Source organism: Thamnophis sirtalis, unplaced genomic scaffold (genome assembly GCF_051295495.1).
Source record: "Thamnophis sirtalis isolate CommonGarterSnake01/CBP01778 unplaced genomic scaffold, rThaSir2_p1.2 scaffold_10, whole genome shotgun sequence".
NCBI classification, from domain to species: domain Eukaryota; kingdom Metazoa; phylum Chordata; class Lepidosauria; order Squamata; family Natricidae; genus Thamnophis; species Thamnophis sirtalis.
The window spans coordinates 25,548,112-25,562,809 of NW_028261390.1; the positions used below are offsets into that span (position 1 = coordinate 25,548,112).

Below are 14,698 nucleotides of genomic sequence, written 5' to 3' on the forward strand. Positions count from 1 at the left end.
ACTAATAATCGGCTTCTTCCTTTTCACTGTTTCTCCTCTCACAAACACATTCTTTAGCTCCAATCTCTGCTGAAATGGCCCTTTTGTAAGTAGTGCACTATAATTATTGTCCTCTAGTGTTATTACTTTTCTATCATAATGTAGAGTGAAAAAGGTGGTTGTCTCACAATTATGAAAGTACAGGGCGGGGCATAACCTTTTCCTAGGGGGTCACAGCAACACTTGTAATAACAACACAAATAATTCATACACCATTCGAAAGCCCATCAAAAACTGAGTTTATTGACACGATTTAATAGTCAGTATGACCACCATTAGCCCTTCGAACAGCATTCAAACGAGGTGGATAAGAACACAACAAATCTTCAAACAGTTCCGTTCGATTTTCCAGATTTTTCAACACAGTTTCCAAATTCATTCTCAAAGTTTCAACCGAAACAAATTTAACATTTAATAGCTCATTCAATTCAGTTTTTTATGGGCTTTAAAATGAGGTGTCGCGGAAGTTGTAAACTGCTGTCGATCTTGCTGTGACCCCCTAGGAAAAGGTTATGCCCCGCCCTGTATGTTGTTCTTGGTTTTTTTCCCTGCATTACCTTGTGTCCCAATATATGAAGACCCAACACTGAATCTGCTAGAAAGAGTCTACTAATGTAGCGCAATTAAAACTGAAAGCTATTCATACTATTTTCATTCTCTTAACTGTTAACCCCATTCTATATGGTTCTTCAGTATTCAGAAAGATCTCATTTAAAACTTATGTACCAGGCTGCTCAGTCAGAAAAAATCCCTGAGTAATATGTGTAGCAGTGAAAAAGAAAAAAATCCTGTCCTCAGAATTTCAATCTAGAAATATTGGAACATATTTCTAGATTGAAATTCTGAAGACAGGACTTTACCTTGATTTTATGATGGGGAGAAAGATAGATTTTTCCCTAATGACCTGCTATAGTAGCAGTGATTTACTTATAGTATAGAAATGAAGTTCTTTATGTACCCAAGAAATAGCATGTTAAGCAAGTTTTTTTTTCAAAGCAGCTGTGTGATATGTTAAGGAATCTTGGCCTCTTTGGAATCTCCTGAAAGCAGCTTGAGGGAAAGAGGAATCTGTTCTGGTAAAAAATGTTATTAGATTGAAAAAAAGACTACATTAGGGGACACTGTAACAATTTTTATTGAAAGGAGCAAGCATTCTTCACTACAAAGCACATACACAAAAAAGACATAGATATGAAAATAAACTAGAAACTATATCAATAAATAGTCTATTTCTACTTCTATTTTACATGTACATTTGGTAACTAAAATATGTAGACCAGTGGTAGTCAACCTGGCCCCTACCGCCCACTTGTGAGCGTTCCAGCTTTCATGGTGGGCGGTAGGGGTTTTGTCCGATATTGAAGCACTTTCTTTTTTAAAATTTAATTGACTTCCCTACTTTATAAATCACCATTACTGGGGAACTGGTGAATGGTTAGAAAATTTTACTACTAACAGAGATGCAAAAGTGGGCGGTAGGTATAAAAAGGTTGACTACCCCTGATGTAGACCATGTCTAAAATATGTTCTTACATGTATTGAAAAAGTGAAATTTGAAATTATAGAATGTTTATTTTAAGACAAGAGGTGGATCACTTAAGACTTTCACTTCATATCAGCACAAGTCTCTACTGCAGCCACTTCAGCTGACTGTTAGCTGAAGTTCAGCGGTTCAAATCTCACCGGCTCAAGGTTGACTCAGCCTTCCATCCTTCCGAGGTGGGTGAAATGAGGACCCGGATTGTTGGGGGCAATATGCTGACTCTGTAAACCGCTTAGAGAGGGCTGAAAGCCCTATGAAGCGGTATATAAGTCTAACTGCTATTGCTATTGCTATATATACCTAACTATGAAGAAGGACTATTGTTCCTAAAAAGTTTTTCCACGATGCTTGTAAATTCTGGGTTCCTCTTCTAAAGGCTACATAATTGTGCATTTACATTATATATTATAATAAAAACAAAACTATTCTGGAGGTAAAACAGTTATATGGTGGCAGGAAATCTTATTTATAAGAAATAATATTGTTTTAGTTGTGTTAATGGTTGAATATATTCTTGGCCTCATTTCATTTCATTCATCTGGAAAATTTAAATCTCATTACATTAATAGATTAAATTGGTGGCATTTATGACTGTTCTTTTCTTTGGAGTGCATATATCAATTTACCTTGAAACAGAAAGTAATCTAATTAGTTCTGTGAAGCATCAATATTGCTGCTTCAGCTGTTACTAAATATAAAGATGATGTACAGTCAGAAGAATAATTTTTAGGTGTTCTTTACCATAGCTTTATGGTAATAATATTCTTTACATTTTGGTCTCAGTAATTTTATCTACTTATCACTTTTCTACACTGCCCATCTTTCATAAAAAAAATCTGTATTTATTTATCCTATTCACTTACCTCATCTTAGTTTTCTTACTAAAAGAATTTTTATTCCTGTTTATATACCAGTACTTTATTTTTGTTAGCTGTGAACCTTTACTCAGTGATTTGGCCATCAATGTTAAATATTATTTGATTCACAAAGGAAAGAAATAATCAAATGAAATACAGGAAGGTAGAATATAAATTAATCTACATTTTATTTTTTTGCTGGAATTTTAAAATGAATTAAAGGGTATAAAGTGCATACATAAGTTCTGTATTAAAGATGCATCCTGACATCAGATAACACTATTAATCTGTAGGGAGGGTGGGATTAGCCTTTAAAGAGAAAGTAGGAAAAAACATTTGGGAGGGAAAGTAGAAACGGTCTTGTTATGTTTACTGCTGGATGAATGGATGGAAAGAATGAAATAGAGCGACATATTAATTAAAAAGAATTGCCTTCTGGAATGTCCAGTCAGAGTAGCAGTGTCTTGTTTTGATTCTATTCCATTCACATAATTGTAAATTAATACTTCTTAGTATGTGACAGAACAAATACACACACACACACACACACACACACACACACACACACACACACACACATATACAGAAAGATTAATTTCTGTTATATATGTTAATATATATAATACATGCTATTATAAAGCATAATATTTTATCATTTCAAATAATACATTAAAAATCACATTTAGATAAGAATTCCGGTGGATTCTAATTATATTGATTGTCTAGTACCCTAGTATTATTATTATCAATTGTATCACAGCGGCCAGTTGTTTCGCCGGATTTGGCATTGGTTACTAGTCGGGCCCCACCCAGGGGCCTAGGACGTCGTAACGTATTTTCGTAATATGCGTGCAGGTCCAAGCAGTGCGGCTTTTTGCATTTGACTGATGGTGATTTTGTCAATTTTTAACTGTTTTAAATGTAATTCCAGTGCTTTTGGAATAGCACCCAGTGTGCCAATTACCACTGGAATTACCACTGCTGGTTTGTGCCATAGTCGTTGAATTTCGATTTTTAAGTCCTGGTATCTTGCGATTTTTTCATGTTCCTTCTCGGAAACCCTGCTATCACCTGGTATTGCGATGTCTATGATTGTGACCTTATTTTTCTCAACCAGTGTGATGTCTGGTGTATTATGCGCCAGTATTTTGTCGGTTTGTATACGGAAATCCCACAAGATCTTGACCATCTGATTTTCGGTGACTTTTTCAGGCTGATGTTCCCACCAGTTTGTTGCTATTTTAATATTATAATTTTTGCACAAATTCCAATGGATCATTTGTGCTACTGAATTGTGCCGCAATTTATAATCAGTCTGCGCGATTTTTTTACAGCAGCTGAGTATGTGATCAACAGTTTCATCAGCTTCTTTGCAAAGTCTGCATTTGGCATCATCAGAGGATTTTTCGATTTTGGCCTTAATGGCATTTGTGCGGATAGCTTGTTCTTGCGCAGCCAGGATTAGTGACTCTGTTTCTTTCTTTAATGTACCTGTTTTTAACCATAACCAAGTTTGTTCACTGTCCACTTTATCTTTTATTTTTTCCAGAAATTGACCATGCAGTGCTTTGTTCTGCCAACTCTCCATTCTTGATTTTATCACATCTTTTCTGTATTCTTGTTTTGTCTGTTGGGCCTTCAGTAGATTTTTGTTCTTTACTTTGATTAATAGATGTTCTTGACTTTCTTTTAAATAATCAGCCAGTGCATGTTTTTTCCTCTTCAACTGTTTGCTTCACTTGTAATAATCCTCTGCCACCTGATTTTCGGGGCAGATATAGTCTATCAGTATCACCATGTGGATGTAAACTGTAGTGCATTGTCATTAGTTTCCTGGTTTTTCGGTCCAAAAGGTCCAAATCAGCTTGTGTCCAGTTAACTATGCCAGCTGTGTATCTTATAACTGGTATTGCCCAGGTATTTATGGCCTTGATTGTATTTCCACCATTCAATTTAGATTTCAAAATTTTCCTAACTCTGTTGGTGTACTCTCGTCTGACAATAGTTTTTACTTCTCCATGCTTGATGTTATCCAACTGCAGAATGCCTAAGTATTTGTAGGCTTCATTTTCTTTGCATTTAATTAGTTGGCCATTGGGCATTTCAATTCCCTCAGATGCAGTGATTTTGCCCCTTTTTATGGATACAGTGGCGCATTTTTCCATGCCAAACTGCATTGAAATATCGGTGCTGAATACTCGGACTGTATTTGTCAATGATTGGATTTCTATTTCTGACTTTCCATAGAGTTTCAAATCATCCATATATAGTAAATGCGAAATTTTTTCAGCTTTTTTGGCTGTTTGGTAGCCTAATTTCATTTTTTTTAAGATTACTGATAGTGGGATCATTGCGATGATGAAGAGAAGAGGTGAAAGTGAATCACCCTGGAAAATTCCTCGCTTGATATTAACCATTCCGTAGCTCTCATTCCCTACTGCCAACTCAGTTCTCCATTGTTTCATTGCCTTTTCAGTAAAGGATGTAATATTTTTGCTAATGCCAGTTGTTTCTAAGCATTTTATGATCCAACTATGTGGCAGTGAGTCAAATGCCTTTTTGTAATCAATCCAGACCATATTCAAGTTCGTTTTTCTGTTCTTACAATTTTCTAATATCATTTTATCAATTAGAAGCTGATCTTTTGTGCCCCTGCTCCTTCTTTTGTTGCCTTTTTGCTCTACTGGCAAGATGTTGTTTGTTTCCAAATAATCCATCATGTTATCTGCAATAATGCTTGTGAGTAATTTGAAGGTTGTTGGCAAGCATGTTATTGGTCTATAGTTTTCAGGTGTTGTTCCTTTAGTTGGATCTTTCTGAATCAAGTATGTTTTTCCAGTTGTCAACCATTCATCAATTTGGCCCTTTTGTAAAATTTCATTCAGTTGCCTGGCTAATATTGCATGTAAACTGGTCAGATATTTGAGCCAGAAACCATGTAATTGGTCCTTTCTAGGTGATGTCCAATTCTTTACCTTTTTAACTCGATTTTTGATCATCTCAGTTGTTATTTCTAATACTTGCATTTGTTTGTTGCCAATGCTTTTCTCAAAGTCATGTATCCACTTTGCTTCCTTGTTGTAGTCCTTTGCATTTTCCCACAATTCTTTCCAGAATTCAACTGTGGCCTGCTTTTCTGGTTTTTCACTTTTGGTGTCACGATTCACATTAAGACTTTGATAAAAACACCGTTGGTCTGATCGAAATTGCTGATTTTGTTTATATTGGATGATTCGTGCCTCATATCTTTCAATTTTTCTAGCTGTTGCTGTTATCTGCTGTTTTACAATCTCTACAGCTTCATTGATGTTTCTTGTATCCAATCTATATCTTCTGATTAGCCGATCTATGATTTTGTTGTTTTTAAGCCGTTGCTCATGCATATTCTTTAAGTTACTAGCATCTGCCCTTAATTTTTTGATTTTTTGTTCTAAACGGATTTTCCACTTTGGCTTTGATGCTTTTTCTGTTGTGTGACTAGGTACTTTAATTTTAATGCCTAGTTCATTAGTGACTATTACAGCTGTGCTGTACATTAACTGGTTTGTTTCCAAGATGGATCCCGGTTCAATTGTTGAAAACACTGCATTAACCATTTTCATGATAGGGGCCAAAATTTTCTTAGGCACAGTTTTTAGTGATGGTAAACGTTGCCTTTCCTCATTACGCAGAAAATGCTCCATGATCTTATCCTTCAATTCTTTTTGTTTTTGAGTTAGTTCATCAGTTGGTTCAATGATAACTGGTTCTAGTGGTGGTGATGTTATTTCCTCCCCGAGAGCTTCTTCTGGGAGTTCTACTATAGTGTCTTTAGTTGTGTCTTGAATATCAGTTATTTCCGCTTGTGATATTGTTTTTTGGGTTTTGCAATTTGCCTGAATCTCCTCATGTTCAACTTCACTAAACACTTTATTCCGTATAATAAATCGCCTTTGATCTGCTAGTCGTTGTTCACTAACATTTGAATCTGGATATTGTTGTTTCCATAATTCATACATTCGCTTTAAATATCCTCTTTTTTCTGGCTCTGAGTTGTAGTAACAGGCCATTATGGCACGGTTTTCATCTGCACTATATTTTTGTCGTTTTGTTGGCTGGTCCACTTGTAGCCCACTTGTCGACGGATGTCCAGGGACCCCAACATCCGCCGCGGCCCTTGTTAACCCGCGCGACGACCGATGCGGTATGGAATTCTTATTCGTTTTTTTCACCATATTGTATGGGTTGGCGGGGGGTTTTTTACGGGACCAGATACCAACCTGATCCCAACCTTCCTCCTTTCTCATCCGGGCTTGGGACCGGCAATGGCGGAGTTGTTGTTGTTGTTGTTGTTATTATTATTATTATTATTATTATTATTATTATTAGTGCTATAATATACGTAATACTGGTAGTGGCTGGATAATGTAGTGGTTAGAGTGCCACATTTGATGCAGAGACTGGGGTGGTGGTGGTCAAAATCACTTCTGGTACCTAACTGACCAATAGGGGTCCTTGGGCAAAGACGTATGAATTGTACAAATGCCTTGTTGTTGTTAGTTGCGAAGTCATGTCCAACCCATCACGACCCCATGGACAATGTTCCTCCAGGCCTTCCTGTCCTCTACCATCTCCCAGAGTCCATTTAAGCTCATGCCTACTGCTTCGATTACTCCATCCAGCCACCTCATTCTCCTAGGCGCTGCTTGGAGTGTCCAAGCACGGGTTAACTTCAGCTTGCTGCCCAAGGAACTGAGTTTAATTTTGATTGTAGCTCCGCCTCTTAGTTGCTTCAGAGGCTCAGTTTCAAAAAACTCAGTCGCCCTACAGGACGTCTTTTCTGGGGCTCCAGTCCTTGTGCAGCAAGCTGGACCCCAAACTATAGCTTGATTAGTGGTATTGTAGCTCCCTTAGTTTAGAACAGTTAGATTAGGTTGCAGATAGTATCTCTTTACAATTTGCCTTTCTGTTATCTCCTTCCGCCTCACATCGCGCAGACAGGCTCCCTGGAGCACTGGCAGCCCAGGCATTGCCTTGGGCTGCTTTTAACGTCAGAATTCCACCAGGAGCAGCGATTTCTGTGAGTACTGGGGAGGCAGCCAGATAGCTAGAGCCTCCCTGAGCCCCTGACAGGAGCGTTAGGCTCTGTTCCAAGCCCGACGATGCTCCAGGGCGTGCTGCGCGAATGGCTGCCATTTAAAAAGTCATTTTGGCGCGCTTTCGCTCCCAGGCTCCAGCCTTTGCCGCGCTGCCTGTCTCACCCAGTGGATTGCCGCGGAGGGCCGCCTTAAGCCCGGAGCCTCACGTTGGGTGGCCAAGCAGGCTCTTGCCCTCCTACTCAAGCAGCTGCGGGGAACCTGGGCCTAATCAGCCTGCCTACCTGCCATCAATGTGGATCCGCCGGCGCGAGGCTGCCCGTTTCAGCCAGCTCCAGCCTCCCTCTCCTCTCTTCAACCGGCTAGGCCTCGGAATACCTCGAAGGCCCTACGTGTGGATCAGGTTCTGCCTTACATCAGGCCTGGTCTACTGCCACTGCTAGAATGGAACAGCAGCTCAGCCCTCGCAATGTGGAAGAGAGGCAAGGGGATAAGACCGGGCCCATTCCCAGTAAACGTAGCAGGCCCAATCCATCGGCCAAGGGAGTGGGGGGGATGTTTCCCCAAGGGAGAACCAGCCAAAGGCAGGCATGGCCTCCAAGGCTGAAGAAAAGATGGCGCTGCGCCGCCAGAAGGCCCTGGAAAAACAGTTCCAGAAGGCCCAGGCCGCACAGCGCAAGAATCCTGTGGAGTCTTCCCCAAGTGAGATTGGGGGTGAGTCTCCCAGAGGTGAATCCCAGTGAGGGGAATCTCCCTTAAGCCCAGGCAGTGAGGACTTTGGGTTTTCCCCCAACCCTCATAGGGCATCCTTGGGATCTCCTACCCATTCCATGGCTGTAGATTCCCTGGCAGACTTGGATTCAGGGGTTGAGGAGGAATCCTTAGCTCCCTCAGAATTGGAGCCCCCTCCCCCTCAGGGTCAGGAGTCTATTTTGTCTAGGGCCATGGAGGAGGTTGTGGCTCATGCCATATCAAAAGGCATTTCCGATGGCATGGTTCAGTTAGTGGCCAAGTTGCCCTCTGTGGCGCCTAAGCCAGCTGCCAGCCAGGCCAAGGCCCCTAAGGCTTCAGAAGCCAGGGCACCATCCCCCACCCCAACGGGGCTTAGTGAGGTGTCAGACCTGGAGGAGGCTGAGATAGACGTTCCGGTTCTATCTGACAATGAGAACCCCACCCCGGAGCAGGCTACCGGCTCAGGGCTGTTTAATCCCTCCATGTTTAGGGCCCTTCTTACTAAGGCCCGGGCAGCAGGGCCCCAAATGGGTCTTCCAGCCCCCGAGACCAAACCTGCATCTGAACCAGGCACGGGCATAACCATAGACCCCCAGGATCCCGGTGCAGGCCTTTTTAAAGAGGTGCCTCCACCCTTGGACCTTGTTTCAGCCCCTCAATTATTTATAGACATTATCCAACGGCAATGGGCTCAGCTGGGGACAATGGCCAATCCGAGTGGGACGAACAGAAGGCTGTTCACCCTGGAGGCCCCTCTGGAGCCTCCTAAAGCTCCTCCAAGTGGATGATCCTATTGTGTCCATTACATCCTCCTCTTCCCTTCCAGCAGAATTGCTGGAAGGGCTTAAGGTGGAGGACAGGATCTCCTTCATTTTTTGAAACTGAGCCTCTGAGGCAACCAAGAGGCGGAGCTACAATCAAAATTAAACTCAGTTCCTTGGAGAGCAAGCTGAAGTTAACCCGTGCTTGGACACTCCACAGCGCCAAGAGAATAACCATTCAGGCAAGCCAATGATCTTTCTCTGTTGTCCCCTTCTTCTTTTGCCCTCAATCATTCCCAGCATTAGGCTCTTCTCGAGTGAGTCCTTCCTTCTCATTAGGTGGCCAAAGTATTTGAGTTTCATCTTCAGGATCTGGCCTTCTAAAGAGCAGTCAGGGTTGATCTCTTCTAGGACTGACCGGTTTGATCGCCTTGCAGTCCAAGGGAATATGAGAGTGACGCATGAACTGGGAGAGTCATGAGTGGAGAGGATGTGAAGGCGAAAGTGGTCCCAATGGGGTAGTAGGAACACTCGGGATTGCGACTCCTAAGCTGGGAGAGTGGCTTATCAGAGCTCTCTTCCCTGAAGAGTGCAGTGCTAGGAACAGCTAAGATACCTCATAGAACTCTCAAACGCCCAGGCTTCTGGTAGAACTGAGATTGAGGAAGACGCAGACCATTCATAAGGATGGAAAGGACATTTTTATGTATATATATATATATATATATATATATAAAATACTATTACTATTAGAAGTGTTCTTCGGGGAGTTATGAATGGGAAAAATGTATTACATTTTTCTTCTTCTTACAGACATCTAGCTTGCATGAGAAAGGATGTTGAACTAGACAAGCCTTGCCTCTGATTAAGCATGGGTCACGTTTGTGTTATTATACCCCATACAAACAAACTATCCTTTTCCAACCTGCATAGACATTTCCCCGATTTCTTCAGCTAGCTCTTGTCTATGATGATGGTATGAAAGTGAGTGAATTACATAGTCCAGCCTAGTGATGTTATCATGAATAATTGAAATTACACCTATTCCTGTTTAGTTTCAAGTACACATACGTGTCTAAACTAGTAAAAAACACTTCTTGCTTGAACCTGCCCAGCTAGCAATATATGTTGGTCACTTGAGAGAAATGCAGACCTGACTTTGCAAACTGCTCCCCAGAATAGTTCAGTTCAATTTCAATTCAATTTATTATTACAGTCATAGACCAAAGACTAGAACAAATAAAAAAAACCTCAGTAAATACTTAGTTTCTATACTCATACTTCCACCTTCTTCTCCAAACACAACTTCAACTGGTTCATGCTCATGAGAATGTCTTGAAAAATATTATTCAAGACTTTCCAAAATATTGGAAAAATAATAATATAGGTAGTCCTCAACTTACAACCGTAATTGAGTCTGGGAATTATTAGTCATATAACATCACCAAAAGTTGATTTTACAACTTTTTTTGTGTGGCAGTTACTAAGTGAACACAGCAGTTGTTAAGTGACCTCATTATTCTCTCTGTGGCATCCCCTCCGCCCAAAACTGGAAGTAAATGCAGATGTTCAGAAAAAAGTGTAAGAACAGTCATGTATACGAGGGTGTGCTACAAATGATGCTAAATGTGGGCCAGTTGCCAAACCACCCAAATGTGGTGACATGATTGTATAAGTATAATTTTTATTGTCATTGTACTTAAATACAACGGGATTGATTGTGGGGAGGGCTATCATTACTTCAGGACTGGGTTATAAATAGCCTTTTGGGAAGGTTCATTGTAACTGCGCAGTCGCTAAGCAACCAGTCATGAGTCAAGAATTACTTGTAGGTTTTTTAGTGAAGTAAAAGGGGAGCGCAAGTTGAATCTGGATCTTCCTGATCTCTTAATTGCAAAACTAATTTTTTAAGTAGCTCTGATTAGGAAACTGGAAGAAAGATTTATAGGTGTCCTTAAATTTGAATCCCTTTTTCCTAGAAATATAGAAACCAACGCCCTTTCCAGATTTAGCCAGGACAGATATATCAAATTGAATAGAAAAAAAAATAGGAATTTGGACTTTTGAAATAGTTCTGATTCTGAATAACTCTCTGTTCTAGTAACTATGTATTTGGACTTTCTTTGTATTCTAATTTTAGGTAGCAATTAACAAAAATATCTTATCTCCAGCACAACATCCTGCAATTTGAGCTGCTGAAACTTTATTTCATGCATAAATAGATATTAATGTAATTAAGATAATCTTAGAATTAGGCAATCTTAAGACAAAATTTAACATTTATGGAAACAAATGTATAGAAAGATTTCTTTATAGATACTTCTGAGATCTCTATACTCATTATTCAATTTCCATTAGAATGAAAGATGTATTTTAAAATAACACATTAACCATCTGGCTGTAGTGGTTTCTTACTTGATGATCTCAAGTTACATCTTATGCTTATTTAAAATAATTTGTCAGTTACTTCAATAAGCAGAAAGAGCTACCCTCTAGTGGAGTAATGCGAAAATACATCTAAAGTGATATGTTTTTCATTTTTAGTCTAGCTTGAAATCAAATTCCATATCATTGCATACGCAAAAGAAATTCAGCGGATAAAAGTGTATTACTTTTGTTTATTACTAGAGAACAAAACTTAGCAATGCAAGAGTGGTAGTATACTATAGCAAGCTAAAACATTTTCATAACATCTCCCATAGAATCATACATTAGCTATTTAATTGCTATTTTTTGTTCATATATAGCATCATTCTCCTTAGAGTGGATCAATTGGTACTATATCTCCTGTTAACAAATTAAATTAATTGGATTTTCAATGTTATATTGTATTATCATATTGTGTTGTGGTTTTTTTTTGGGGGGGGGGGCAGAATTTAAAGAACCAAATAGTAGTTTTGTGTGATCAAAGATCCGTTGGTTTTGATGTCTTGATTACGACTACATTTCTAAAATGGTTTGGTTTAACTGGAAGAATTGAATCTCAATATTTCTTCCAGTCTTTGCCATATTTTCATCCAGTTTTATACTAATGTTATATACTTAGCCAATTAAAAATGTCAATAGCCAGTGCTTTATTACCTCTTAATGTAAATTAGTATTCCATAATCTTGTTTTTCCTAGGTTCACAAATCTTATTCCTACAGTCATTAAAGCAATAAGACATAAAGATTTAAATATAGTCACATGCTTCTGAAGACTATTGGAAATTACTCTTTTGAACTGAAAATTTAGTTTATATTTAAAATGAATATTTAAGAAAATATTACAACTTAAAATATTTTAATAGCACATATGACTTCATTTGTTTTATATAAATGTACAAAATTTTAAAAAGTTCATTGAGAACTACCAATGTCATTTAAAATTTTATATACAGAATAGTGTTTGTTTATACAGTATACATTATCAAATTGATGGCAGGTGGTTTAAAACAATTTTAATGTGCACTTTTATTTTCAAGCCATCTCAGTTCTTAAATATTTTTGAAAAATTAGGATTGGGGTCAATTACTACAGCAAAAGATTCATTAGGGATTGCTAATTGAAATTCTTTAAGAATTTACAGAATGATTTTTGAATTGTTAATACTTTTTGTAATCTTTTAGCCAAATGTATACTTTTGTAAATCTTTTACAGTTTTTATGTTGTCAGTTACACATATGTATATATTATTTGATGCATTTCGATCCCCCTAAAGCAGTGATGGTGAACCTTTGTGGCTCGCATGCCAAAAGCAGAGGGAACATAAGGGGGGTCATGTGTGGGCGTGCCACACCCATAATGCTATGCACATGACCCCAGCGCGCATGCACACATGACCAGCCCTCCCCCCTCATTTTTGGTGTGCTTTTTTCTCCCTCCCCAGGCTCCAGAGAGGCTTTATAGGAGCCTGGGGAGGCCCTCCGGAGGCTTCAGGACCTTCCCTGAAGCCTCCGGAGCGTGAAAAACCAGCCCTATGGGCAAACCAGAAGTTCGGGAACAAACTTCCAGTTTGCTCATAGGGGCGTTCTTTTTGCGCTCCGGAGGCTTCAGGGAAACTCCTGAAGCCTCTGGAGGGCAAAAAATGGCCTCAAAAGAAGGCCGAAGTCAACTGGCCAGTTCGTGCATGTGTGTTGGCCAGCTGACAGGGCAACACCTCGTGTGCCCAGACAAATGGCTCTGTGTGCCACCTGTGGCACCCGTGCCATAGGTTTTCCATCATGGCCCTAAAGTATTTCCATAATTAGAGAAAATACGTCCCATAATCAGTTGTGAAATAGATTTTCCCAAACAATGGATGCCTTTATTTAAAATATTTTCATTATACTTGACATCAATGTCAAATTCAAATGCAATAGTCTATAAGTTTCTTACCGTGTTATTGTAGGCTTATAGTGTTTTGTTCTTAATATTTCCTCCTTAGATTTAATTTAATATGTAAAACAGAATATTTATTAAAATACATAAGAACAGATTTTGTTTGCAATAAGTGCACTGCAATATAAAGTTAAGTTGACATGCTCCATTATAAATATTCTGTGTTAAGAGATATCCTTAATATCTAGATCTATATAATTAAGAGTATAATAACATTTATAATTGTGACAATTCTCTTCTTTTTCTCTTCTCAGAATGTAAAAACATTTGCATCTTCAGATAGTTTAGGGAAGGTCCAAGAAGTAGCAAACTGGCTTTTGGAAATGAATCAGGAACTGATATCTGTTGGCAGCAAGAGACGACGAACTGGTGGGTCTATTCGAGGTAATACTTCATCAAGCCAAGTGGATGAAGAGCAGATGAATCGAGTTGTGGAGGAGGAACAACAGTTACGACAACAAGATGAAGTTGTTGCAAGAAATGGGGAAATTGGTGGAGGCCAACCTGGACTGTGTCATAGAAATGAATCTCAATTGGAAGAAAACAACAACAGATTTATTGAAGTAGATGAAGATTATTCTGGCAACCAAGAAGAGGAGGAAGAAGATGAACATACTGGCATACCAGAGGAAGAGGAGGACATGGAGGAAGAAGAAGAAATGGACCAAGACAGTGATGATTTTGATCAATCTGATGAAAGCAGCAGAGATGAGCAAACTCATTGTAACAGTATCACAAATTCAAACGGTAACCTGGACTTAGCAATACATCAGCAGTCATCACCATTCTATATTAAATCTAAGGTGAGTAACTTTAAATACTTCTAAGTACAGTTTTAGAATGTAGAGAGTACAGTTCCCAAGATAAATATATTCAATTTACTAGTAACTATTTGTAGCACTGTTCAAACATTTTTCTTTGAAAGCATGTATAACTAAAGAAAAATAGCATTACTATTTCTGTTCTTGCTTTCTTAAAAATCTGTGCTATGATTTACGTCAAAGCATTTTTCTTTTTCTAATTTCTGAACTAAATGTTCATATTTCTAAATAGGCTTATTCCCATAATTTCTGACACATCAGATTTTGCAGGAAAATATTTCAACTTCTTATTTTTGTTTATAAATCTGTATTTGCAAAGTACTGGTGCAATAGGCTGATGAATAACAAATTGTTTTTTCTGATATTCTGATGTTTTGCTAAGAAATGCTTTCCATTGTCGTATTTCTGGGTTTTATATATTAGAAATTATGAATTTAATTTGTCTGTGATTTGCTTGCGAGACTTGCTAAGCCATGATGCGGTTAAATCTAGCATGACATCTGAATGTGAAC

General features: G+C 38.8%; 1 protein-coding gene across 2 annotated transcripts in view; it reads left to right on the forward strand.

The window, feature by feature from the left end:
* Positions 1-14,698, forward strand: part of FBXW7 (F-box and WD repeat domain containing 7) — a 131,764-nt gene that overhangs the window by 39,890 nt on the left and 77,176 nt on the right. For both annotated transcript variants that reach the window (XM_087724311.1, XM_087724312.1), the window contains exon 2: positions 13,620-14,168. In XM_087724311.1, the coding sequence (XP_087580437.1) occupies positions 13,689-14,168 (480 nt within the window). In that variant the 5' untranslated portion in view covers positions 13,620-13,688. The remainder of the gene's footprint in view (positions 1-13,619; positions 14,169-14,698) is intronic.